At 38.1% G+C, this 26,633-nt stretch overlaps 2 protein-coding genes across 2 annotated transcripts in view; one reads left to right on the forward strand and one right to left on the reverse strand.

Annotated features, from left to right (window-relative positions):
* The window catches only part of FBXL13 (F-box and leucine rich repeat protein 13), a 316,890-nt gene that overhangs the window by 156,076 nt on the left and 134,181 nt on the right, over window positions 1-26,633 (forward strand). Inside the window, exon 9 of the mRNA XM_037836473.1 lies at window positions 4,630-4,762. Within this exon, the coding sequence (XP_037692401.1) occupies window positions 4,630-4,762 (133 nt within the window). The remainder of the gene's footprint in view (window positions 1-4,629; window positions 4,763-26,633) is intronic.
* Window positions 15,035-26,633, reverse strand: part of LRRC17 (leucine rich repeat containing 17) — a 43,537-nt gene continuing 31,938 nt past the window's right edge. Inside the window, exons 4-5 of the mRNA XM_037836484.1 lie at window positions 18,711-18,866; window positions 15,035-15,709 (exon numbers count right to left, since the gene is read on the reverse strand). Of these exons, the coding sequence (XP_037692412.1) occupies window positions 15,312-15,709; window positions 18,711-18,866 (554 nt within the window). The 3' untranslated portion in view covers window positions 15,035-15,311. The remainder of the gene's footprint in view (window positions 15,710-18,710; window positions 18,867-26,633) is intronic.

The raw sequence follows: 26,633 nt of genomic DNA on the forward strand, positions 1-26,633 counted from the left end.
GTTATAATTATACCACATTTGACTACTCACATAATAAGTAAAAGTACATAATAAATAAAGGCAGAATCATTGAATATGAGGGGCAACATACAATTGTGGAAAGAGAAATTGCTGAACATATGGAAACTTAACTTCCTATTCTGACTTTGTTTTTCATTGCCACTTGCTCACGGTCTTTCCATCTTTATGCAATGAAGTCTCTGGGCAGAAGCCCTGGTTTTTCCTCATTCCTGCCAGGCTTCTGCAGGATCATCCTGATCTTAATATTGTACATATTCTTTCTCCTTCAGACCACTTGGATTTATTTTTCGTCTTTACAGGTTTTATGAAGGCAAAGGTAATATCCCCAATATCTGTCACATAACTAAGAGATTTATTACTTTAAACCAGTGGTTGTCAAAGTGTGGAGCATCATGCAATAACCTGGAAGTGCAAATTCTTGGGCCCCACTTGAGACCTACCAAACCAGAAACTCAGGGGGTTGCATCCAGCAATCTTTGTTTTAACAGTCCTTCCAGATGATTACAATGTGTGCTCAGGTTTGAGAATCACTGCCTTAGACCAAAAATAAACTTAAGACAAAAATACTTAATTTGTTAGCTAAAATGGATTAGTTAAGGGGGAAGCCTTGGCAAACTGACATGTTCCTTCCAAAGTACATTTTCTTTTTGTCATTGCTGCACAGGGGAGAGAAGAATGGTGCAGACAAGAAGGGGCTTGTGTTCTGAAGGAATGTAAAGATGTTGAATTGGCCCATCAACCTGGAGCCCCTAACATTATTGCTCCTTTTAGTTCCTTGGTGTATGTTTTAGAGTTTCTGCAGGATGGTTCCAAGCCACCAATTCACTGGTCAGTCTAAGCATGGGATATCATTAGGCCTCCAGTCATCAGCAAGTTAGGAGGGGTGATGAAGTCAGCTATGGACTGGACTTCAAGCAGCAGGGAAAATGTTGCCACTGTAATACTAATTGATGATGTAAATGATCATAGTTATTTAAAGTATCATCCAAGAAACAGAAAAGGGAAGCTGTAGGGGGACAATAGATGCTTGTTTTTTATTGTTGGCTGAGGCTTCTCCCCATTGTCTCTTTGGAATGAGAAACACAGGCATGTTCCAGGTTGCAAGAATAGTACAAGAGGCACTAACTAAGGCCCTGATACTGTGTGGGGCAAGAACAGTACAGAAGTGCCAGCCTAAGAGTTCATATTAGAAAATGCTGGAGTGTGTGCGTTGTCTGTATGCTTGCAAATGCACTACAAATGTCAAATAGGCTTTTTGTACTACCTCGTATTGTGTCTTTAAGCCCTATTTCATGATCATTTTTTATCAATTGATTTTTATTTATTTACTCTATATTTTGTGCTGCTTTATATTTTATGAACTAACAATAGCAATTAGTATTATTGAGGGCTATCTATATGCCAGATACTACCACGCTGAACACTTTATTGCATTTACTCAATTGATCTCTGGAGCATCTGAGTAAGACACTATTATTTCCCCATTTTATAGATGAAAAACTATGGCTTTGGTTACATAAGTGCCCAACTTATGTGGCTGGGACAGAATTCAGAAGGGGCCTCAGAGCTGGATTGTGTGGCCATCACTCCTAGACAAGGATGTCATTCTCCCAAACTGGAAATTTTCTGGTTCTCCCAAGGCATCAGCATTGCTCAGCCTTGTACCCAGTCAACTCTAACTACCCCAGAAAACCTAGTCTAGTGCTCAGGAAGTCCAAGCTCCATTAACATTGCTCCCTCCATCCCTGCTCTCCCTCCCTCTCTCTTTTTTTTTTTTTTTAACTTTTTGTGGTGGTAACATATAGACAACCCCAAATTTCCCAGTTTAACCACTTTCAAGCGTACAATTCAGTGATATTCATTACATTTACGATGTTGTGCTACCATCACCACCATCCATAACCAGAACTTTTTTCATGACCCAAACAGAAACTCTGTACCCGTTAATCAATAGCTCCCCTTTCCCCTGATCCCCACTCCCCACGGCCCCTGGTAACCTCTAATCTACTTCTTGTCTCTATGATTTTGCATATTCTAGGTGTTACATATAATTGGAACCATACAATATTTGACCCTTTGTTATCTAGCTTATTTCATTCCCCATGATGTCATCAACATTCATCCATATTGTAGCATGTATCAGAATTTCATTCCTTTTTAGGGCTGAATGATATTCCATTGTAGGCATATACCAATTTTGGTTTATCCCTTTGTTTGTCAGTGAAAACTTGGATTGCTTTCACCTTTTGACTGTTGTGAATAATGCTGCTATGAACTTTGGTGTACAGATATCTGCTTGAGTCCTTATTTTCAATTCTTTTCAACAAAGTTTGTGTTCTTAATTACTAAATGTTTATAAGAGAATGCCATGCCATTTGCTTTTCCCCTAAAGGGAGGAGTAGAATATTTGTTCTCTGGGTACTTTTAAAATAATATAACCTTGAACTTTGCTTGGTGGTGAGGAATACTATTCTTGAAGGATTTGAATCTGTTAAGTCTTCTAGTATTCTGAATTTTGCCCTTGGATTGAATCAGCCAGTCAGAGAGTCTCATACTTGGACCCTATCACTTTAGGTTATCTGTTACTGAGTTGTGCTTTTCTGTCCTGCACTAGGCCTCTGTTTGGTGTTCTGTCATATGGAAGTCCTTCAATTTCTTTAATCAGTCCTTTATTGAAGGACATTTAGGTTGCTTTCAATCTTTTGCTATTATAATGCTGCAGTGAACATTCTGCTCCTTATTTTTTGTACACATGCATGATTATATCTTCAGAGTAAATTTATAGAAGTAGACTTGTTAGGTTAAAGGCTAGATTGATCTGTAATCACAAAGTATATGGAGTTTGGGGGTAACTTTTTTTCCAAATTTTTCTCAGCCCTCTCCAATCAAATTTTTTGATATCTGATATCTTATTGTCATTTTAATTTGTCTATCTCAATTCACAAGGAAGACTGGACACTATCTAATACGTTAATAGGCCATTTTGTGTTTACTTATTCCATCCAAAAATACTTACTTGCTGTTCCGGTTTGCTAAAGCTACCGTTATGCAAAATACCAGAAATGGATTGGCTTTTATAAAGGGGATTTATTAGTTTACAAATTTACAGTTCTAATGCCATAAAAGTTTCCAAACTAAAGTATCAAATAGAGGATACTTTCACTGAAGAAAGGCCAATGGCATCCAGAACACCTCTGTCAGGCTGGGAAGGCATGTAGCTGGCATCTGCTGGTCCTTTGCTCCTGGGTTCTGATTTCAAAATGGCTTTCTCCAAAATGTCTCTCTTAGCTTCTCTCTCTCAGCTCCTATGCATCCTTGCTTGGGCTTCTGTATCTCTTAGCTTCTCTCTCTTAGCTCCTGTGCATCTTTGCTTTTGTTCTCCCAGGGCATTTCTCTCTAAGCGTCTGGGGGTCCTCTCTTAGCTTCTCCGGGGCAAACTCTGTGCTTTGTCTCTTAGCTTAGCATCTCCAAATGTCTTTCTGTCTGCATCTTCAAGCATCTTCAAGTGTCTGCATTGGCTCTTAGCTTCTTTCCAAATGTTTCTCCCAGCGTCTTCTCTTTGTGCTCTCTATTAAAGGACTCTAGTGATCTAATTAAGACCCACCTAGAATGGGCAGGGTTATATCTCCATGGAAATAATTCAGTCAGTGATTGCACCCACAGTTGGGTAAGTCACATGTTCATGGAAACACTCAATCAAAAGGCTCCACCTTAATCAAAAGACTAATAAGTCTTCCCCCACAAGATTGCATTAAAGAACATGGCTTTTATGGGAGATTCATAGCAGCACACTAGCCAACTGAAATCATTTTTTAGAAGAATCATTTTTGGAATATATATGTGTGCCAGTTTGGATGTATTTTGACCCACAAAATGACATGTTCTTTAATGCAGTCTTGTGGGGGCAGATGTATTAGGGTTGTTTAGGTTGGAATTGTTTGATTGAATTATTTCCACGGAGATGTGGACCCCACCCATTCAGGGTGGGTCTTGATTTAATCACTGGAGTCCTATAAAAGAGCTCACAAACTGAACGACCTCAGAGCAGCTGAGGGACATTTTGGAGACAGCCATTGAAAGCAGACTTTTGCTGATGCTTTGGAGATACTAGCCCAGACTTTTCTCCAGAGAAGCTAAGAGATGACAAAACACCCCCAATTGCTGAGAGAGGAGCTAGAATACAACCCAGGATCAGCAGACGCCAGCCATGTGCCTTCCCAGCTAACAGAAGTTTCCCGATGCCATTGGCCTTCCTTCGGTGAATGTATACTCGTGTTGATGCCTTAATTTGAACATTTTCATGGACTTCAGACTGTAAATTTGTAACCAAATAAACCCCTTTTATAAAAGTCAATCCATTTCTGGTATTTTGCATAATGGCAGCATCAGCAAATCGGAACTATATGTATATATGTTGATTATTTTATTTGTGAAATTTGCATATTGTACTAAATAGAGCACTCTTAAGCTGACACTTCAGTCTCTTTTTCCTATTTGGAAATGATGTGATGAAGGGAATTTTAGTATTTGGTGTTTTAAAATATTTTTATATTTTCATGTGAAGCAGATCTTTCTCATTTCTTAATGATTTTTGCTTATCCTTTTTAGATTGATTTTTCCACAGTAAGAAATGTGATTGCAGATAAACATATAGTGTCTACTTTGCAAAGGTGGCGTCTAAATGTGCTGCGTTTGAATTTTCGTGGTTGTCATCTCCGAATGAAAACTTTGAGATCTGTCAGTAAGTATGCTCCATTGTAATTATTTTTCTCTCTTTCCTGTACTCTGATTAAACAATTATGAAGTGTAAATAAAATGGAAAGTTCAGTTACAGTCTTGGTTGATAAGAATGTCAATTACAACCATTTACAAAGTTTATAATATGGTCATCTCTTATTGTATTGTATACCCTGGGGGTTGGAACTTGGTCCATTTTTCTCTGACCACCTTTTTTTTTGGTCTAGAATTTGATTTCTATATATGTACCTACTTATCATCAATTTATCAGCTAAAAAAATATAGTATATTCTCATTTACAAATTCTAATAATAGAGAATAAAAGCAAAAATCTACCTTCCTTAACCTTCCTCAAATCTATTCCCTTGCTCAAAGGTACCCACTATTATCAGTTTTCTAAGTGTTTTTCTAAAATACATGTACATATACATATGTGTAATTAAAATGCATGCTTTACATTTTTAACATTTGAAGGAGTCATGTTCTACATTTTCTATATATTTTTTTACATCCTTGAAACCTATCCATGTTGGGACACACAGACTTATTGAACTATTTTTAAATGCTGCAGTAATTTTCCATCTTATGGATGTAACATAATTTATTTAACCTTTCTCCTTTTCAGGGACATTGAGGTTATCTTTTATTTTTTCCAAGCTACTTTGTACTTTCATTGTGATTTTAACTTATATATCCTTTGGGCTACATTTTTCACTTTCCAAATATATTCCTGGAAATGACAGAAAAGGTATATTTTTAAATGTATACCACCTATAATGATCCAGGATAATGAGAAACAATGCCATATACATGTGTAAATATAGACATGAATAAGTCTAAAAAACATTAATAGATAAGTTTCAGAATGATATATACTGTATGATATATTATTTGTATATAATTTTTCAATGTGAAATATAATATATAATTTATTTTTTATTTTTAAATAATTGTAAGGACACACACACATAAAGCACAATATGCATGGGAATGAAAAACTCCAAATGCAAAATAGTAGTTACCTCTGGGATACAGAGAGTTGTATGAAATGGGGAAGAGGTACAAAAGGAGTTTCAACTATATCTGTAATTATTTTTTCATTGAAAAAGAAAGAAAATATACAAAATAAATGGAATAATTCTGACTCCTTATTTCCGGTGCTGTAGAAAGCTTAGCTTTTTTGTATGATGTTATTGTATCTGACCGTGTATTACACTCTCTTCTTGGTTCTATTAGTTGATCAGTTGATTCTCTAAGCTATTTTAGGTATACTGTCAAATCATTTGTGAATGCTGACAATTTATTTTGATTGTTTCTTGTTCTTATATCCACCCCCTCACTTTATTTTATTGCTTAGGTCTTCCTTTGCATTTTTGAAAAGTTGCAGTGATATGGAGCATTTTGTTCTTCATTCCTTTTTAAACATTTTGATGAGAATAGCTCTAATATTAAAATATCTTTGAATTTCTGGGACACACCGTACTTGGTGATATAATGCGGCTCTCTCTTTTACAGTTGCCATCTCCTGCATGTTCCTCATTTAAACTGCTCATATTTGCCTTTAGGTTTTTAAGGATTCTTAATTTCTGATCTACCAAGACCATTCCTACCTTGTTTTCTAGGCATATTAGGATTTTTGAAAAATATGTATCTGTATATTTCTTGGAATTGGGCAGAAGAGGAAAGCTGACACATGCTTAGTCTGCCATCTCAAGCCAATTTATTACTCTTATAGTAAAAAGAAGTTAAAATAATTAGAAATCATCATGTGTTAGCCACCAAACCTCTCCTTCTCTATTTGGTAACATTGAGGAATTAAAAAGGAAATATATTATTAAGAGAAATCTACATTCTCTGAAGAAAGAAAATGGGCTCAAGGTGCAACATTCAGGATTTTGGTTTGACCTTAGATGATTTTCCTGATAGCAATGGTGGTTGAAAAGTGGTTTGAGTTTCTCTGGAATGCTGAGCCACGTGTGTCTGGAAGCTATTATTAGGGTATTTTTGAGAATAAAAAGTCCTTATTGTGACCTTTGTGTGGCAAGATTTAAAAATCATGCATGTATGTGCAAAAGAATACCTACAAATTCCTGTATTTTCTTTGGGATGATACCTTTGGCTCAATATGGTTAAATTCTAGAGAGTGAGACGAATAAAAATCAAACAGAATTATAAATAGTAAATTTGATTGGAAACTTGGACATTGTGATCAGAATATTCTCTTTAGGATTTTTATATTATACTCAACATCTAACAAATAAGATTGTGTATTTATTGACATGATCCATAGAAAATTGTTATAATTTGAATACGTTTTTACTTCTCATAGATATTTGCTTCACTCTTATTTATTATACTTTAATACTTGTTTGGGGCAGGTAGGTTCTTAAATAAAAAATGTGAGCTTCTTTAAAGTACTAGAATAAAGCCATTACTATATTTGATGTACTAATTAGAGATACTAGATTTTAGGTTTTTCTTGAAATTGTAGCTACCTACCTCATTCACCAAAATATTAATTTTGACCAGTAGAAAAATATGGAACTGCCTGAAATTTTTGGCTTGCATGAGTAGAAAAGTCAGATGGGACAACCAATGAAGAGGTGAAAGGTTTTTTTTTAGCCTTTTATTAATTGTATATAGAGAAGATATGATGTGAGTCACATTTAGCCTCAATATAGGGATAAAAGATGGAAAATTTGGGGGGTACTCATAATGTTAAAAAATTGATATTCCTGACATTCCTAAGGAGCATGGGGGGGTCACAGCCCAAGCTTTGGAGTCACTCAGGTCAGGATCAAGTGCAGGCTGGCTGGGCCACTCCCTTCTTGGGATTTTGTAAGGATTAAACAGGCAATGCATATAAAATCACTTGACCATTGTTTGCATATAGTTAAGTGCACAATAAATGTTAGATGTTTTTCTTATTAAATTTATAATGTGCACTTCACAGGGTTGTGAGGATTTTTCGAGAATATATATAGTAAATGCTTAGCTCAGTGTCTAGCAAATTGTAAATTCTCAATAATTATCAATAACTATGATCTTCTTTCTCTTCTCCTTGTTCTCCTCCTCTTCCTCCTCCTCCTCCTCCTTCTTCTTCTTATATGCATTCTTATTCTTATTCTTATTCTTATTCTTATTCTTATTCTTATTAAATTTCAGAGATATCAGAACCTAAAGTGGAAGCTCTGATTCTATGACAGAACCCATAGACCAGGTGTGCTGGTTTGGATATAGTATGTCCCCCAGAAGTAGCCATATTCTTTAATGCAATCTTGTGGTGGCAGATTGATTAGGGTGTGACCTCTTGATTGAATGTTTCCATGGAGATTTGGCTGTGCCTATTCAAGGTGGGTCTTGATTGGTTTACTGGAGTTCTTTAAAAATTTAGAGCCACATAGGCCCAGACCCTTGCTGCAGCTGAGAGAGACATTTTGGAGATGGCCATTGAAAGTAGACTTTTGCTAGCCCAGAGTTTGCTCCAGAGAATCTGAGAGAGATGAAGCCCAGAGTTTGCCCCAGATATGCTAAGACAGGATCTCCAGGCACTTAAGAGAGAAATGTCCTGGGGGAAAGAACCAAGAATGCACGGGAGCTGAGAGAGGAGCTGGGACACAGTCCTGGATCAGCAGATGTCAGCCACATGCCTTCCCAGCTAACAGGTTTTCTCGATGCCATCGGCTATCCTTCAGTGAAGGTACCCTATTGCTGATGCCTTAGCTTGGACACTTATGGCCTTAACACTGTAACTGTGTAACCAAATAACCCCCATTTATAAATGCCAATCCATTTCTGGTATTTTGCATAACAGCAGCATTAGCAAACCAGAACACCAGGGAACAGAAAATGGCCATTTGAAGCTGTATATAATTCTGCCAGGGTCCTAACCTACCTTGGAGGTGAAGGTTAGGCAGATCCTCCTTGGGAATAGCCAGACCCTTTAGCTTTCTTGTGAAATTGAGAGGAGAGTTATCAAAAAGCAAAGTGTCTAATAATTTAAGACAAGAAGAAATGGAACACATTTTGGGAATTAGAAGAGATAGAGGCAAGAAAGAAAATGAGAGAACTCTGGATCAAATACTACAAACCTTCCATAGAGTTTTTACCTGCTTCCACACATCCACATGAAGACTTTTCCCTGATGCTTAGGCACAAAGCCCACTGGGAAGTCTGAGATGGAGAGGAAATGAGGGATGGGGGAAGGGCTACATGAGTTTGTAACTTGTGTAGAGAATACAGAGAAGATCATGCAATGAAAATGCCTAAGTCAAATTCTCTACTATGCAAGGGGAAAATTGACCATACGTTCGTTACGTCAGTTAATGATATATCAAAGATATATCAGATTTATATCTTTTATCTTAGGTAGTTCAGATTTATATATTTTATTTTAGGTAGTTTATATTTGTATCTGAGGTTCAAGATAGCCTAAAATATATTCTTGCATTAATTTTTTTGATATTTTATTGTCTATTTAAAAATATATTATTTAGTATATATCTGGAAATGAAATTCTTAGTACAAATGTCTTTTTCATGGAAACAATTAAGCATGCAAGCTTTAGTAGACTTTTATTTTTTAAGGAAGTAAGTGTAATGTCTGTTTCATTTTTGTGCTATTTTAAATTTGCCAAAGATTATTTAATAAACAAGTATTAAGGCCAGAAACCTTAGTATATCAAAGTCAGTGCCAATCTAAGAGATATTTTTAGCTTTTCCAGTTTTTCTCTGCTCCCATCACCTACTCTTAGCTGAGGTTAGCTCATCTATTGGTGTCTAGAATTAAACACATTTGTGGCAAGAAGTTTGGCTTTAGATTGTTAGATCGAAGATATATATTGGCTGAACTTCTGGACTGTTTGGCTAAATGGCCACATCAGTTTTACTTGTGATCCTTATGTCTACAAAAACTTTAAAAGAATTAACTTTTAAATGTTATCTTAAAATGTTTAGAAGGCAGTAGGGTCAGGAAAGGGAAATACTTGTTACAATATTGTGATAATTAAGCATGCAGAATATATGCTAAAACACTTTAGCAAGCATTTGGCAAAAGTACAGAGAACGGTTTTTATATTCAGCAGTTATATTGTTGGGCCTGAATAAAATAGACACACTAGGGATGTGGTGTTTGCAGTGTTCTCCACCCACTCGATGACTGGCAAGCTGAGAGCAGTCTAGAAGTAGCTATGACTTCTGAAAAACCCTAGGGTTGCATTTTTATGTTTCTAGGATTCATAGGATAGGACATTGAAAATTTTCTGAAATGAAGTAATTTGCCAGTGGCTTCTATTTGGTAGCCTGCCACATTTATTTTATTACATTACTTGTTATGTCAGGAACATGATAGCATAGCCACTGATTTATTAGTCATGAATTATATCTCTCCCCACTCACCAACACCCCCACCTCCTGCAAATAAAGAGCTTCAGAGGCTTACAGAATTTGGGCAAGTAAATTTTCATTAGTGAATCTCCCACCCTTTTATTTGCTTCAACAAAAGACTTGTTGAGATTTCTCAGAAACACAAACTGATCCAGGTCATCAGCTCCAGAGGAGGGTATTGTTAGTCAATGAAAAATCTGAGCTGCTTAAAGTTAAATATCTTTCCCAAGTAACCAGGCATTATATCAGAACTGACTCAGGCTTAGGACTCAGGAGACCTCATCTTACAGTAAATCCTGTTTATTTCAGAAAACTCAGAGGATCCTAGGACTAGCTGGAAACTTTAAAAAAATTATTTTTCCTAATTATTCAAGTGATTGGGTAAATATGTATGCTCAAATCTGTGAATCTCAAAGTGTTCATATTTATGTCAACCATAAAATATGCTTATCTTTAAAAAGAAAAAAAAAAAAATCTCCTGAATTGCATCATCTATTGAACAGAAGGAAGGTCCAAAGGCAAATCATTAAAGTAACTCTCAAGTAGGAAATTGGTAGAAGAGGGTGTGCCTAATTGTTCATTCAATCATTTGAAAAAGTATAAACTCTAATTCAGAGAAGGGGAGCATTTAAAGCTTTCAAAAAATATACTTTCAAAGAATATACAAAATTATCACAATATTGTAACAAGTATTTCCCTTTCCTGACCCTACTGCCTCCAACTGATTTTTGGATGGTTTGGACCAATTTCTATTGCAATGTGTTCCAGAGCTTTATTTCCAAAGAGATCCCTAGGGATGATACTAAATATAAAAATCAGCCAATAAAATCCAAAAAATAAACCAAGAGCAACGTGACCCCTTTCTCTGAATCAGATTTAATCTCTGCATTTCTTTCCAGTGCCCTCATGCCTCCATGCATGGCCCTGGTCTCCTTCTGAGGTCTCACCGGGCTTTCTCTACCATCAGATCTTGGCTGTTACAGGTCTCATGTCCTTAACATTACACTCTGAACACTTATGAACAATAGTAATTGAATTTGTTATGTCTCTCTGGTAACACTTCAAATTTAGCAGCTGCGTTTCATGCCTCATAGTGAATAATGTGGAGATTTGTGTTGGGAGCCAGTATCTCTAAGGTTCCTGATCCAAAGGAGGGGCCAGACCACTGGTAAAATGGACACAGTGGTTAGAGCCTTACAATCCCAAAGCCATTTCCTAAACCATCAGCTGTGGCCACTCTTCCAGCTTTCCTCCTCTTTGTCTCTTGGTTTGCTGAATATATTTATACAGATTTAAATGAGGGACCAAAAACTATCCTACCAACTGCCCTCACAGGTATTCCTGGAGAGAAAGGCTTACCCTTCCCAGTACCTGCTATGCTTTTCTGGCTCTGGTTCAGACAACCATGTAGAATGCTTTTAGAGCATTCTACACCCCTGCACAGCAGAAAGGGTTTGGGTGGGTATGAATCCTGGCTCCAACACTTGACAGTTTGTAGCTTTGTCCAAGTTAGCTAATCTCCTAGCCTTGGATTCTATTGGGGATTGAATCATGTCCCTGACAAAAGGAATTTTCAGGTCCCAGCCTCTGGTCCTATGGGTGTGAACCCATATGTCAACAGGACCTTTGAAAATGTTATTAGTTAAGGTGTGCCCAAACTGAATGGGTTAAGGGTGGGCCTTAACCCAATATGGCTGAAGTCCTTATAAGCAAAGGAAATTGGATACTGGAGGGAAGCCATGGGAAGCAGCCAGAGCTGGAAGTCAACGGGAAGCAGCCAGAGCTGGAAGTCAACAGAACCTGGAAGGGAAAGGGGAAGATGCCACCATGTGCATTGCCATGTGACAAGAAAGGCCAAGGACCAAGGATCACCAGCAGCCAGCCCCTGCATGCCACAGTCTTTATTGAGCCCATACCTCAATTTTGGACTTCTCCTAGCTTCAAACCCATGAGCCAATAAATTCCTGTTGTTTAAGCCAACCCATTGTATGGTATTTTTTTTAGCAGCTGAGAAACTTAAACAGTTTTTGGCAGCCAGGAGTGGGGTGCTGTTATGATAAATGCCTAAAAATGTAGTAATGGCTTTGGAATTGGATAATGGGTAGAGGCTGGGGAATGGTAAAGTACTGATGGAAAAAGCCTAGACTGCTTTGAAGAGACTGTTGATAGAAACATAGACATTAAAGGTAGTTCTGATGAGGCCTTAGAAGGAATTGATGAATGTGTTATTAGAAACTGGAGGAAAGGTGGTCTTTATTTTAAAGTATCAAAGAACTTAGCAAAACTGAGTTCTGATGTCATATTGAAAGTGGAACTTGTAAGCAATGAACCTGGATATTTAGCTGAGGAGAGTTCTCACCTAAGTGCAGAAGGTGCAGCCTGGCTTCTCCTTGCAGCTTATAGCAAAATCTAAGAAGAAAGGGATAAGCCAAGAACTGAACTCTTTAAGCAGAAAGAAACCAGAAGTTGATGGTCTATAAAATTCTGAACCTATCTAGATAGGGCACCAAGACTAGGGCCAGAAGTGACTGTCTATTCCTCAGCTGTTGGGAAGTGACTTTCTGAGAATAGGATTCCATGTAAGGGCTTAACTGAATAGCCCTTTGCTAAAGAAGATGTGTCCAGACGTGGATTTTGCAAAATTTGTATGAGCAGAATCACTGCCAGCCTAGACTGAGAGGGACAGAGAAGGGACAAATTGAAGGAAAAATGACTTCAAGGGCAGAAACATGGAAGTAAAGGTCTGGACCAAAAAGATCTCCTGGGGCTGAGAGCGGGCCCACCCCTGTATGTGGAAAGGGTAGGGATCCACCCATTCTCTTTGAGGGAGCAGGCTACCTGCCTCAGCACTTGGAGAGGGTTGGGTGTTGAACCCCACTGATCAAGGAGAGGGCTGCCATCCTAATACTTGGAGATCATAGGGCCTGTGCCCAGGGGTTTGTGGAGAGTCCAACCTCCATCCCAATGCTGTGAATGGGTGGGGCTTGTGCTCGGGCCTTTGCAAAGAGCATGGATACTGCAAAAGCTCTTGGAAGGGTTGGGACTGCTGCTCCAGAAGACGAAGAATCAAGCCATAGATGACTCTCAGACCTTGAAATCTAATGGAGTTTTCGCTGTTGGGTTTCAGACTTGTTTGGGACCCATGATCCCTGTTTTCCTTCCAATTTCTCCCTTCTGGAATGGGAATGTTCATCCTATGCCTGTCCCACTATTGTATTTTGGAAGCAAATGACTTGTTTTCTAGGATTCACGGGTCCATCAGACAGAGGAATTTTGTCCCAGGATGGACTACACCCATAAATTATTTTGATGAGACTTTGTACTTAGCATTGCTACTGAAGTCGCTTGAGGCTTTTTAGTTGTTGTGATGGAATGAGTATATTTTGCATGTGGGAAGAACATGTCTTTTTGGGGTCCAGAGGGCAGACTGTTGGAGATTGAATCATGTCTCCCACAAAAGGTATGTTTGGGTCCCAACCTCTGTACTTGTGGGTGTGAAACCATTTGTCAATATTACCTTTGAAGATGGTATTAATTAAGATGTGCCCAAACTGAAAATGAGGATGGGCCTTAATCCAATATGGCTAAAGTCTTGTAAGTAAAGGAAATTGGACACAGAAGAAACCACAGGAAGAAACTGTAAGGTAACGGAATCTGGAGGAGAAAGGACATGAATTGCCATGTGCATTGTCATGGGACAGAGAAGCCAAGGAGCAAGGATTGCCTGCAGCCATCCCCAGGACACCACAGTCTTAAGGGAGAAGGCATCACCTTGCTGATGCCTCGGTTTTGGACTTCTAGCCTCAAAGCCATGAGCCAATATATTCCTGTTGTTTAAATCAACCTATTGTATGGTATTTGTTTCAGCAGATCTTAGCACAGTGTCTGCCACATAGTAGGTGCTTCAGAAGTGCTCAGGCTATTTGTCATGTACCATCTAACATGCTTAGGGAGTTTGTGCAAGTATCAAAGAAGACAGTTTGCTAAACTTTGTAAGACTACTTTGATATGGAAATGAAAATGTATTCAATTCAGTGTGAAAAGGAAATCTATATAAAAAAGAAAAATGGTATTTCACTTGTGTGTGTGTGTGTGTGTGTGTGTGTGTGTGTATTTCTTTTTACTTAATTTTTTCTGTCTATGTAAAGCACAGTTGACTATATAATGCAAACTGATGGTGCCAGGGAGTTAAAGTCTCCAGGTATTTCTTTTTTTCTGGTGATCAGTTTCTCCAGGTGAGCCAATTTGAACCTGCAACCCCAAATCATGGCTCTTCTCTTGGGCCCTGCCCCCTCCCTTGTTTGCTTGCCTCTGATATTACTTCATGATTTTTGTTTCTTCTTCATTCCAAATCCTGGCCCTGAATCCTAATTTCACCCTTTATTCTATGCTCCTTGACATATCAGCTTATCAGGAAGGGCTCAGGTTCTTCCTCGCTAGCAGGTGGCTTCCTAGTCTGTACCCTGTTCAAACAATGATGCTGTTTCCACATTTACTGGTATATCTCCTCATGGCCCATAATTCACACTGTCTGCAACTGCTTCTGAGTTCCTTCTTCTGCCCAGGCTCCAATATAATTTTCATATTCTCTACCTACTTGTTGCTGGAGACAAATTATCCTTCAGGTCCAGCTGACAGTTTTTTGCAAGGATTGGTTAAGAGTGGTTAAGAACTGAGGGTTCATCAGGACCTCATCTTGGAATGCACAGTGAAGAAAATTTATTCAGTGACTAAGCTGACAGTGGAAGGAAGGCAGGGCTGGGGGGATGGCATTTCATTATGACCAAGCATTTGTATCTTTCCTTTTGATCATTTTGGGTATGTGCAAACAGCTAAGCGAAGGCATGTAAAACTGAACAAAGTTTTTTATTATTTTCAACAAGCAGTAAAAACATTTATACAGGGCATTATGAAATACTAATGCCATCATTAGGACCCAACTCCTGCAGTTTACCAGTGGGGGATCAGGGTGCAAATGGAAAGACAAGCAGGATGTGAGTATTCCCTTGGTAACTATAATTGTCACAATATAGTAATAATAACAACCAAAGAAATCCTCCTCTAGCTGGCTAACCCTGCATAAATAGGCAACACAATTAATCAAAATGTAAACATATGCTTTTCTGACACTAGTATAGAAAACTGGTTACAACCAAAACAATTTCTAAGTTATCCCACTATAGTGATTCTTACACTTTGTTTCTTTGCCACGTGATCCCTGTGTATTTTTTCCCATTCGTCATCTTCAGTGTCCTGGTCAAATGTTTCAGGGTATGCTGGTAGCTTGTCTTTGGGACATTCTTCAAAGTAACTCCGAACATATTTTCCCACAAACCACCCTTTATATTCTTCAGGTATTTTGCATTCCAGGCCGTTATAGTGGACATTGTAGTGGTGCTTTAACCAGTAATAGAGGTAGTGGATGTTGTAGTCACATCTCCAAGGGTTATCTCTGAGCCACAAAAGTTTCAAAAAATACAAGTCTTCTAATACTCCATAGTCAAAGTTCTGCAGACTGTTGTTTGACAAATCTAACTCTTCTAAGTGAGTGAGCCCTGAAAAAGCAGCTATAAACAGAAAATACTTATTAAACTAACAAGTAAATGAGTTAAATGCAACTTTATGGTATATCCATGTCTAAATGCAAGATTCTAAGATATACGTTTACTCGAACAAAGCTTTTCCCTTGATTAGAGTGACTAGAACGTATTTTATTTGCAAATGATTCTAAGTTAGCTTTTTAGAAATGTATTTAGGCCCATGTGCATTTTTAACACTCTCTGGAAAGATGTCACCAAACAGCAAGAATTAGGGAATATTTCAAATGTAAGACATAAATACATTTAAAAAAAGGAAAAAATGTGTCTTGTGATGATTTGACAGCTATCTGGGATATTAGTAGACTCTACGAATGCCTAGAAAACAGCTTTTCCCAATTTGGAGGGGGTAGGGCAGATTATATTCCTGTAGAGTCCAAAAACAAACAGCTTTTACCAATGTTTTTAAAACATCTGTGTTTCGGCAAGCTACGGTGGCTATTCACTTTGAATCCATGTGTTTAATTCTGTTGGAGAACGAGTGATTAAAACAAACAACCAAAAACACATAAAATGAAACAACAAAAAGCCTTTTTCTCTTCAATTTAAGCCTAGATTATCCCCGTTATAGTTGATGTGGACCAACCGAATAACCCAGAATTTATGGTTCAATACTGATTTCAAAATTTTGTTTCTATTTTAAACATTTCTCATTTTCTCATACAGTGACCTTATTTTGCCTTTGGAAAACATTCTCCCATACCAATACCATTGACCATTGTCATATCTTTTTTTTTTTCTCAGATAAAACCCATAATTCCCCCTTAAAAAGGAATACTTTTTATTTTGGTGCAAAACAATGGCTTGAGGGTGGGGGAGAGTAAAAGTCCAGCTCTTGTGATAATTTTAAAGATGCTGCTTTTTTTTTTTCCTATTGGCAAAAACTCTGTAAGTCAATGATCTCACAAATTTACTTTTCTTAAAACAAGTCAGCTCTTCAGATTGAAAGTATGTGTAAACATTCCTAGATTTTATTTTGAATGTGCTATAGTTTTACTTAAACCATATGTGTGCTGGCATTTGGGAAAGCTATTTTTCATCTGTTTCTTAAAGGAGGTAAAACCCTTAGTAGAGTGTCTTCTTTCCCTTTTCCCCAATAAAGTTGGACATTTTACAAGATTTTTATTCATGCCTTTTAAAGACTGGCAATTCTCATTGCATTTGGGTAATTACCAGCATAAATTGTTAAAGTAAGCCTAAATTTGGCAGTGTTTCAGCTCCAAGGTATACTGAAATAGAAGTTCTTTTATTTTAAAACTTCTTTAGGTCATTTCACCTCACTTATGTGCTGAGATGTATTTTGTTCCAAAGGACAGTACCAAGCAGTGTGCTTGGCATTTGGTAGGTGCTCAATACTTACCTGTCAATGTAGAAAATACTCTCCTGGAACTGAAGTGGACAAAGATAAAAAGAGAACCACTGCTGAAAACAGAGAACACTCTGTGTCAGCAAGGAAAACACATTGCTATAGCAAGATTAAAAGGCCTTAAGGAGATCCAAGATTGGAAAATCACTGAGGAATCCTAGCAACTATGGGAAATCCATAACTGATGAGGGGAAAATACCACTAGTAAACAAATCCATGTTACACTATCATTTATCTATGCTGCCTTTTCTCATTTTTCTTATACTGTAGTACCATTATAATTAAAACATTGCAATATTATTCACTACTTTAATAAATTCAATTTAACTTAGGCCTTATAATAACTAATATTTTAGCCTCTTTTAAAGATAGCCATAACACTTATTTGTAGTGATACTTTTTAATAGTTGGTAAACTGTGATTGGGACTACAGAGTCAGAAGGAAATCAGACATGTGTCCAGAGCCTGGGACATGGTATGCATTTCCTGCAGTTTGGGGGTCTTGGGGAACAGAGAGGTTCTCCACCTTCAGATTCTTCACCCTGTGGCCTGGCTTCATGGAGGCTGGCTGACCTGCACACTAATTAGATGAGTGTTTCACTTGGGAGAAAGTGTCTTTATAGCATATTCTTCTGTACTGTGAAATGAAAATTGCTTTGACATCAAGAGTTAAAGACAGTCCCAACTTGATAGTATAAGTGTGGCAAGGTACTGTCCCGTTGGAAAATTTTTTAAAATCATTATTTCCCAATCCCTTTAAAAGAAGTTATTAATACTAAATTATTCCCTTTTGGCTCCAGAACATTCATTCTCAATTTTCACTTCTGTTTTAAAAAGTTAATGTTATCTTAAAGTTAGTAAGTTATCAATAAGAATAGCAGGAGAAATTATACTCAAATGTTTATGATGTTGACATGAAATTACTAACAGTATTAGTAATTATTTTTATAGATATGACTTTTTAAGTTGAAGTAGCATCATGAAAGCACATATATTACGTATATTTCAAATCTGGTCAATATTGCATAAATTCTCAGTTCTTTCCAAATCCAATATGTTTACTTAACTTACCAAACTTATCTTTGCTGGAGGTTGTGCTTTGTAAGTGGAGAAGGGATTTGAAGGATAAAAAAGTGGTTTGATCTTGACCTGGGATCAGATAAAATTTACCTGGCTTTGCTTTGAGCACATTTTATCTTAATTTGTGAGTTTTGTGATTCACAGATTGTTTCAAATTTACTTTAAACAAGGTAGGGCTTAATAAATGACAAAGAAAAAGCCAAATCTGAATTTAAAAATCATTGCATGTCTGCGTATTACTGATCACTAGCCATATATCCTTTTTTTTCTTTTATCCGTTCTGAAAAACATGTTAACTGCTTGGGCCAATTGAATAAATATTGCTAAGATACATATATAATGTATTACTCCATAGTGTAACATTTTGGCAAATATTTGTCTGAGTGCCAAAAGAATCTAATACAAGCTTCATTTTAATTTAAATCCATTCTTTTTTATTTACTAAGTTGTATTTACTATAAATGCCGCCATAAGGAAATCCGATAACAGCCGTCATCTGTTTGAGGGGTATTCACTAGAACTTACCAGGATCTATGAATTCAATGCCATTGCTGCTGAGATTTAATTTCCTTAGTTCATGAACATCTTCAAATTCCTTGGGTCGAAGTTGGTTGATTTTATTGTATGATAAGTCAAGTTTAACAATATCTGGAGGGATGTTTTTTGGAACTTTCTTCAACTCTGGAAAAAAATCATAATATTCAGCTTATCATGTTCTCTCACCCCCCTGTTCTCCATCATGGTTATACCTGTGTGATTGAAAAAATCAGCTCTTAAAGAGAAAAAGCAAAGTGATATGTAAAGCCAATGAAAAGTGGCATAAACAAGCCCCAGCATGTGCTAGATTCCATCAAAGTCCAGCCAACCAAGCAGCACTTCAGGCTTAGAGGGGATGTCACTCCTTGCTGAGCTGTTCAGAAAAGAGGCCAAGGCAAGTAATCCAAAGGAGGACCAGCCGGTGGTGCAGCTTGAGTTTGAGCTGATCTGAGTCATTGTGGGGGCAGTGGGAGGCAAGCCTATCTCTCTCCTCAAGCTCTTTCTGCTTACAACAAATAAACTCATTTCTTTCCACCCTAAAAACCAAAAAGCTCTTGACCCTCATGACCTTCAAGCTATTGTCCTCTTTCTCCTTTCTTTGGGTGGTAAATCCGGGAAAGAGTAGTCTTCACTTGCTGCTCCGTTTCCTCATCTCCCTCTTATTCCCTGAATCCTTGTGACTTAGTTTATTCTCTGCCACTCCCTGATTCTTCCTGGGTACAGCAGGGACTGGACTCCTCAGTAACAATAACAGTGATGCTACTACTGTTAATAATAATAGAGGAAAAGCCCCTGAAAGAGGAGTCCGGATTATTTTCCACAGGTTAACAAGAAATCACCTAATTTACCTTTTGCTATTTGTTTCTTTTCTTAAGTCATGTCATTAAAAATGTAAAGTGTGTTCATTTTATATTTTAGTGCAATACTCTCCTTTTCTCTTAATCTTAAGCAAAGAGATTTTATTAAATTTTAAGTAGGGCAAGTAAAGTCTATGAAGAGAAACAAACCTGTTCCTGGAAAGAAAACAATAAACAACAATAAAATGCCCAGATTAATTGACACCTGAAAAATAGCATGACCCAAATGCTTTCTGAAGAAATAGAAATTCTTTGAGTTTATGAAAGGTGGTATACATTTATTGTTAATTCCCCTTTTTTGTATAGAATAATTGAATTGCTGATAATTTCATCCAAAAATTTTTTTAAAAGTCCTGATATTTATGATTTCTTAGACCATGGTATGTTTACAATCTTAAAGACTCAGGCTCATTTTTTCCCCTTCTTTTAACCACTTTGAATCTATGGCTCTTCTTTAGTGTCCTTAATATTGTTAACTTTGCTCTTCCTTCTGAGAGGATCTTTGTAACTATGTGGAAGGACTGTCTAGGTGTTCTGACAAATATTAAGTAACCCTATGGCCTAAGTACCATGATCATCCACATTTTACAGATGAGGAAACTGAGGCACAGAGACATTGAATAACTTGCCCCTGTCACACAACTGGAGTTTAAATGCAGGCACACTAGCCCCCAAAGCTGTGCTTTTATGCTCCGCTGCCTCAACATTTCCTTTATGCTACTTTTATGTTGTTCCACCTGCTCAGAGCATCCTGTCAAGGTTGACATGTAGGGTGAAGTGGGGAAGGAGAGAGTGGGTTGGAGTCAATGTACTGCGGTGGCTGTGAGACCTTCCTGGCCCTGTGTTTACAAATGACATCTACCTGTCATCTCAACCCTAGTCCCTATTTTATTCTTTCTTGTTAGAGGTAATCACAATCAGATATACTGCCCAATCTACTTTTTTTCTATTTTTTGTTCTATTCTCTGTATCCCTGCTCCCTCTAACCCACTCCCACACTATGGGAGCTTCATGAGGAAGGCTTAGAACAGTGCCTAACAATTGCAGAGTAAATGTATTTAATAAGTGACAGGTGACAGGCAGCTTCCTAAATGGTACCCAATGATCCCCCCCAATGATACTCATGCCGTTGTGTAGTTGCCTCCTCGAATTATGGGCTGAACCTAGTGATTGACCTGACCCATGAATATGGCAAATGTAATGGGGTGTCACCTCTGTGATTAGGTTACAAGAGATTGTGACTTTCCTCTTGCTAGAAGATTCTCTCTTGTTGATTCTGATAAAGCAACCTACCTTGTTGGAGAGGCCTACATGGCAAAGAATTGAGGGTAACCTCTGACCAACAACCATCAAGGAACTGAGGCCCTTAGTCCATGGCTCCCAAGGAAATGGAGAAGCATCCTTTCCTAGTTGAACTTTCAGATAAGGCCACAGCCATGATTGCTGAGCCCTGACTGATGAGGTCAGCCCCTTGACTGCAGCCTTCTGAGACACCTGAAGCAGAGGACCCAGCTAAGCCACACAGAAACCATGAGGAAATAAATGTGTGTTGTTTTAAGCCACTAAATGTTGGGATAATTTGTTAAACAGCAGTAGGTAACTAATACATGGTAAATAATAAGAGCTCTAATTTTTGTTGAGTTTAATGATTCAGGAATATTGAAACCTCTGGTAATGAAAGTGCATTGAAAATTTGGAGTGATCTTATTTCTGTTCTCTCATAAGAAAATTCTGCTTGACCTAGAGTTGTGTCTGCCAACGTACTGAAAAGGGAAAGATTTTAAGACTTGAACTTATTATAATGTTGCAACAATGAGCTAGTCTTCCCTTTAGGATCAGAAAGCTCCAAACTGGAGTGCTGTATTCTTTCTTGGGCTTTATACACACAAGAAGATGGAAATCTTAGCGACATTTTAAAACCACAGAGACGACTGAAGTCTGAGGACAGATAGGAGAAATCATTTGACGTTTAGAGTTTAGAATAATTATTGAGAATGGCTGAGGCATCTTCTTAGGAGGCTTTCAAAAGCAGAACAGAGGTGTACTTCAAAATACACAGAATCCCACCCCCTCTCAACATCACCACTGCTACCACCCTCATCTCCTGTCTGGATTATTCTGATACTGTCTTGGGCCCAAGTGATCCTGTTAAAACATGTCAGATTATGTTACTCTTCTAGATGACTTCCCACCCTAGATGGCATTATCCTCCAAAGCCTTCCCATTTCACAAAGAATAAAAGCCAGAGTCCTCACCAAGTTCCTACAATGTCATCAAGAGCTATAAGTTTTCCTTGTCACCAGACCCAGCACTTTCTAGATTCTAGAAAATACTGTTTATCAGGACTTGCATGCTGAACCCACATCTTCTGGGCTGGACATGAGGGTTGATGACAGCAAAGCTCCTAAGCAACCACTGTAGGACATGCTGAAGTGGGTTAACCACAAATAAGTGGGTAGGAAAAAAATGTTTATGAGAAAACCAGCTTAAGCAGTGTGGTGGCCCTGTGGATGCTGGGAAAGGAATATGAATAACAGAACCAAATTCAGGGTTGTCAACAGCAGGCCTGGGTAAAAATAGGATCTGCAAATAATACCAGGAAATGCAAACCAAAGCCTCTTTACTAGTATGGCTTAGAAAAACATGGAAACATCTTATGTGTGGTATTGATGAACAAAAACAGTTCTTTAGAACTTTTATTTTAGAACTAAAATAAGATGGCAAATACTGATGTAAAGTATGTTTGTCTTTGATAAAGTGTAAATAAAAGATAAGTATTCCCATGTCAGAAGGCAGATTTGGTCAGTGTCCCATTTCTAAACCAGGTGCTACAGGGTCTCCATATTTACTGCTATTCAAAATTTTTGGTAAACCTGAAGCAAATACCGTATTTACTTGATTATCACCCCTTACAAACCATGTCCCTCTTCCCAGTAAAACCTGCTGATTTTGTGGAGGAAATTCGGAAATTTTCTTCATGTAATTTCCTATTTAGTAGGCTATCCTGGTTGTCAGTAACTTCAGAACCATTTTGAAAGCTTGGTAATAGTAGGTGAAGAGACATAAATGACTTTATTTATTGAAAATAAAAAATTCTTAACTTTTCTATTGTTCAAATTGTGACCTCAACTTCAGAGGCAGCTGGGGGCAATTTACCTGTATATTCTTCCCAGCCCTCATCTTAGAGGTAAGAGAATCTTTAAAAATGCTAAAGTTATTCTGGTAAATGTGAAGGTAAAAGCACTTTTTAAAACTCTTATTTTCATGTATTTTTGGCAAATCCATTCACCTCAAAATAGCATAAACGTGCCTTTCAACTAATCCCTCATTTATTCCCTTTGAAAGTCTAAGTTTTGTTGGCAAAGAGTCTGTCTCCCAGTTAATATAGCCTTTATTTCTTTTTCTTGATTTCAGATGTTTAGGGCAAAAATAATGAGCTTTGAGGTCTGTGTGGTTGAACTGGCACACATTAGGTACCCTATGTACACCATCTGACCCATTCCAAGTCAGCTGGGAAAGGCTAAGCTCCCTAGTCAGGGTAATTTGTGTTGTGGGTTCCCTATGTATGATCATGTACATGGTGTGCTTATGCAGAACTCAAGAGGATTCTGTGCTGGCAGGAAGCATACGGAAGGCATTTATAAATTCTTCTTGGTTTATAAATGTAGACAGAATCTTGAAGGAAGAGCTGGCATTGCTTTGTGGACAGAGGCTTGGGATCTAGATTACTGCCTGACTGTGTAACTTCAGAAGGGCAACAACTTCTCTTGGGCTCAGCTTCTTCCTTTGTGGTATAATAGTACATGTATTAGGGTTGTGAGTATTACACACCATAATGCATGTGCCTTGTTACATCTCAGGTACACAGGGCCTTTAGATGATGGTTCTTATTCATTAATACCACTGCTAGTTCCACGCTTGATGGCATGTTTTAGACTTCTTCAGATTCTACATAGTGTCTAAGACATGGGGCACAATTAACAAAGGGACAGGGAGTGATGAACACTGCTAAACGTTCATTCTTAATATATGGCATTTGTTTCCCATTTATTGAATGGAACAAGGAAAATTAGAGTGGATTAAAATCTGGTTGTCATAGTTGAATTGTAGCCATGGTATTTAATTTCTATGTATTTTTGTGTTCTGAACTACTTTTAAAGGTTGCTTAAATGTCTGCCCTACAAGAGCAAAGAAAGGCAGCTCAATTATTATCATCAATTAATGGCCCAGACATTACCAAAGGGAGTTTAATAGACAAGACCTTTACCTTTAAATGTATGGGAATCAACAATATACAACACCCCCTTCCCCCAAAACCCAAATGATCAAAGGAATCAATAGATTTATATCAACCCCTATGAAAGCCATTTATATTGATGACATTAAAAGACAAAACTGCGTTTCATTTTATAACCTAAACATATAGGCTCTGATCTGTGTAGTTGTTGACATTTGGAGGAACTTGAGTTGTTCTTTAACATATGACCCAACAGAATACATACAAGTGTGTAATTCAGGGAACATTATTTAAATTGTGTTCTAGTAATAACATGTATATTATCAAAGCAAGGGGAATGTGTTTATGGGGCATTTCTGGAAGTTTGTGTTTAGAAAACAATACATTGAGTAAGGAAAGCAATTAAAAAAACTTTGTATTCTTATAAGCAGAAGTTTGCTAAGAGAAAAGGAGACAAAAATATTACAAAAAACAGGAAAAAGACAAGGGCTGAAACAGGCTCACTGAAGGAGAGGATGACACGAGAGTAAAAAGACAATGAAAACAAAGGTATTTGGAGGCTCTCGGGCAAGATGGCGGCATAGAGAGGAATGGAAGCTAAGTAGTCCCCCTGGAACAACTACAAAAAACCAGAAACAACTAGTAAATAATCCAGAATAACTGCGGGGGGACAAACGAGACCATCCATTCATCATACACAAACCTGAATTGGGAGGAATGCCCGAGAACACAGCATAAAATCTGTAAGTAAAACCTGCGGAACCAGGTCAGGAGATCCCCTCCCCCATAGCCCGAGCTGCGGAGCCGCGTGGTGCCACAGAGAAGCTCTCCCCCAGAAAGCGAATATAGCTCAGCTGAGCTCCAACTGGGGTTTTAAGTAGCGAGTGTGAACTGCTCACTACAGGTACGCAGCCCCAAAAAACAGACAGAGGCTTTGGGTGACGACTGACCTGGGAGAGCCTGAGGGTTGCCTTGGACTGGGTCTGAAGGGGACTATCTGTTTCTTTTTCGGCTCAGTGGAGAAAGCCCTAGTCATTTTCAGTTTCCAGAGCTGTGACTCTGGGAAGGGTGGAGACACCACAAGCAGAGAGCAAGACCATTGAAATGCTAATGACCTCCACCTGAGGGTTCTGTCTTCTCTAGGAGGAAAAGGGTGGGGCCCTTTCCATTCAGAACCAGACCCCAGAGCCTGGGGGAACACAGCCATACCTCCTGACACCAGTCAAGAATTATAGGCTAACAGGCATCACCTGCTGGGCAGAAAAGCACAGTGACCTGAGGCATCAAAGGGTGGAGCAATTTTCTAAGACACACCCACAGGGAAACCAGATACTGAATATTTCTTCCCTCTGGGACCTGAGCCTGTTCTGGTCTGGGAAAACCTGATTTGGATAACCAAGGAAACCATGCCTAGACAACAGAAAATTACAACCTACACTAAGAAAAACAAAGTTATGGCCCAGTCAAAGGAACAAACGTACACTTCAACTGAGATACAGGAATTTAAACAACTAATGCTAAATCAATTCAAAAAGTTTAGAGAAGATATTGCAAAAGAGATAGAGGCTGTAAAGGAAGCACTGGACATGTATATGGCAGAAATCAAAAGTTCAAAAAACCTACTAGTAGAATCTATGGAAATGAAAGGCACAACACAAGAGACAAAAGACACAATGGAAACATACAACAGCAGATCTCAAAAGGCAAAAGAAAACACTCAGGAACTGGAGAACAAAACACCTGAAAGCCTACACGCAAAGGAGCAGATGGAGAAAAGAATGAAAAAATATGAGCAACGTCTCCGGGAACTCAAGGATAAAACAAAGTACAATAATGTACATATCATTGGTGTCCCAGAAGGAGAAGAGAAGGGAAAGGGGGCAGAAGCAATAATAGAGGAAATAATTAATGAAAATTTCCCATCTCTTATGAAAGACATAAAATTACAGATCCAAGAAGCGCAGCGTAGTCCAAACAGAAGAGATATGAAGAGGCCTACGCCAAGACACTTAATAATCAGATTATCAAATGTCAAAGAGAGAATCCTGAAAGCAGCAAGAGAAAAGCAATCCATTACATACAAAGGAAGCTTAATAAGACTATGTGCGGATCTCTCAGCAGAAACCATGGAGGCAAGAAGGAAGTGGTGTGATATATTTAAGATTCTGAAAGAGAAAAACCACCAACCAAGAATCCTGTATCCAGCAAAGCTGTCCTTCAAATATGAGGGAGAGCTCAAAATATTTTCTGACAGACAGACAATGAGAGACTTTGTGAACAAGACACCTGCCCTACAGGAAATACTAAAGGGAGCACTACAGGGTGATAGAAGACAGGAGTGTGTGGTTTGGAACACAATTTTGGGAGATGGTAGCACAACAATGTAAGTACACTGAACAAAGGTAACTATGAATACGGTTGAGAGAGAAAGATGGGGAGCATGTGAGACACCACAAGAAAGGAGGAAAGATAACGACTGGGACTGTGTAACTTGGTGAAATCTAAAGTATTCAACAATTGTGATAAAATGTACAAATATGTTCTTTTACGAGGGAGAACAAGCAAATGTCAGCCTTGCAAGGTGCTAAAAATGGGGAGGCATTGGGGGAGGGATGCAATCAGCATAAACTAGAGACTGTAACTAATAGAATCATTGTATTATGCTTCCTTTAATGTAACAAAGGTGATATACCAAGGTGAATGCAGATAAGAGTGGGGGATAGGGGAGGCATGTTAGACACTTGACATTGGTGGTATTGTCTGATTCTTTACTCTACTTTGATTTAAGGTTATTTTTCCTTTTGCTGCTTCCTAGCT

Source organism: Choloepus didactylus, chromosome 5 (genome assembly GCF_015220235.1).
Source record: "Choloepus didactylus isolate mChoDid1 chromosome 5, mChoDid1.pri, whole genome shotgun sequence".
NCBI classification, from domain to species: domain Eukaryota; kingdom Metazoa; phylum Chordata; class Mammalia; order Pilosa; family Megalonychidae; genus Choloepus; species Choloepus didactylus.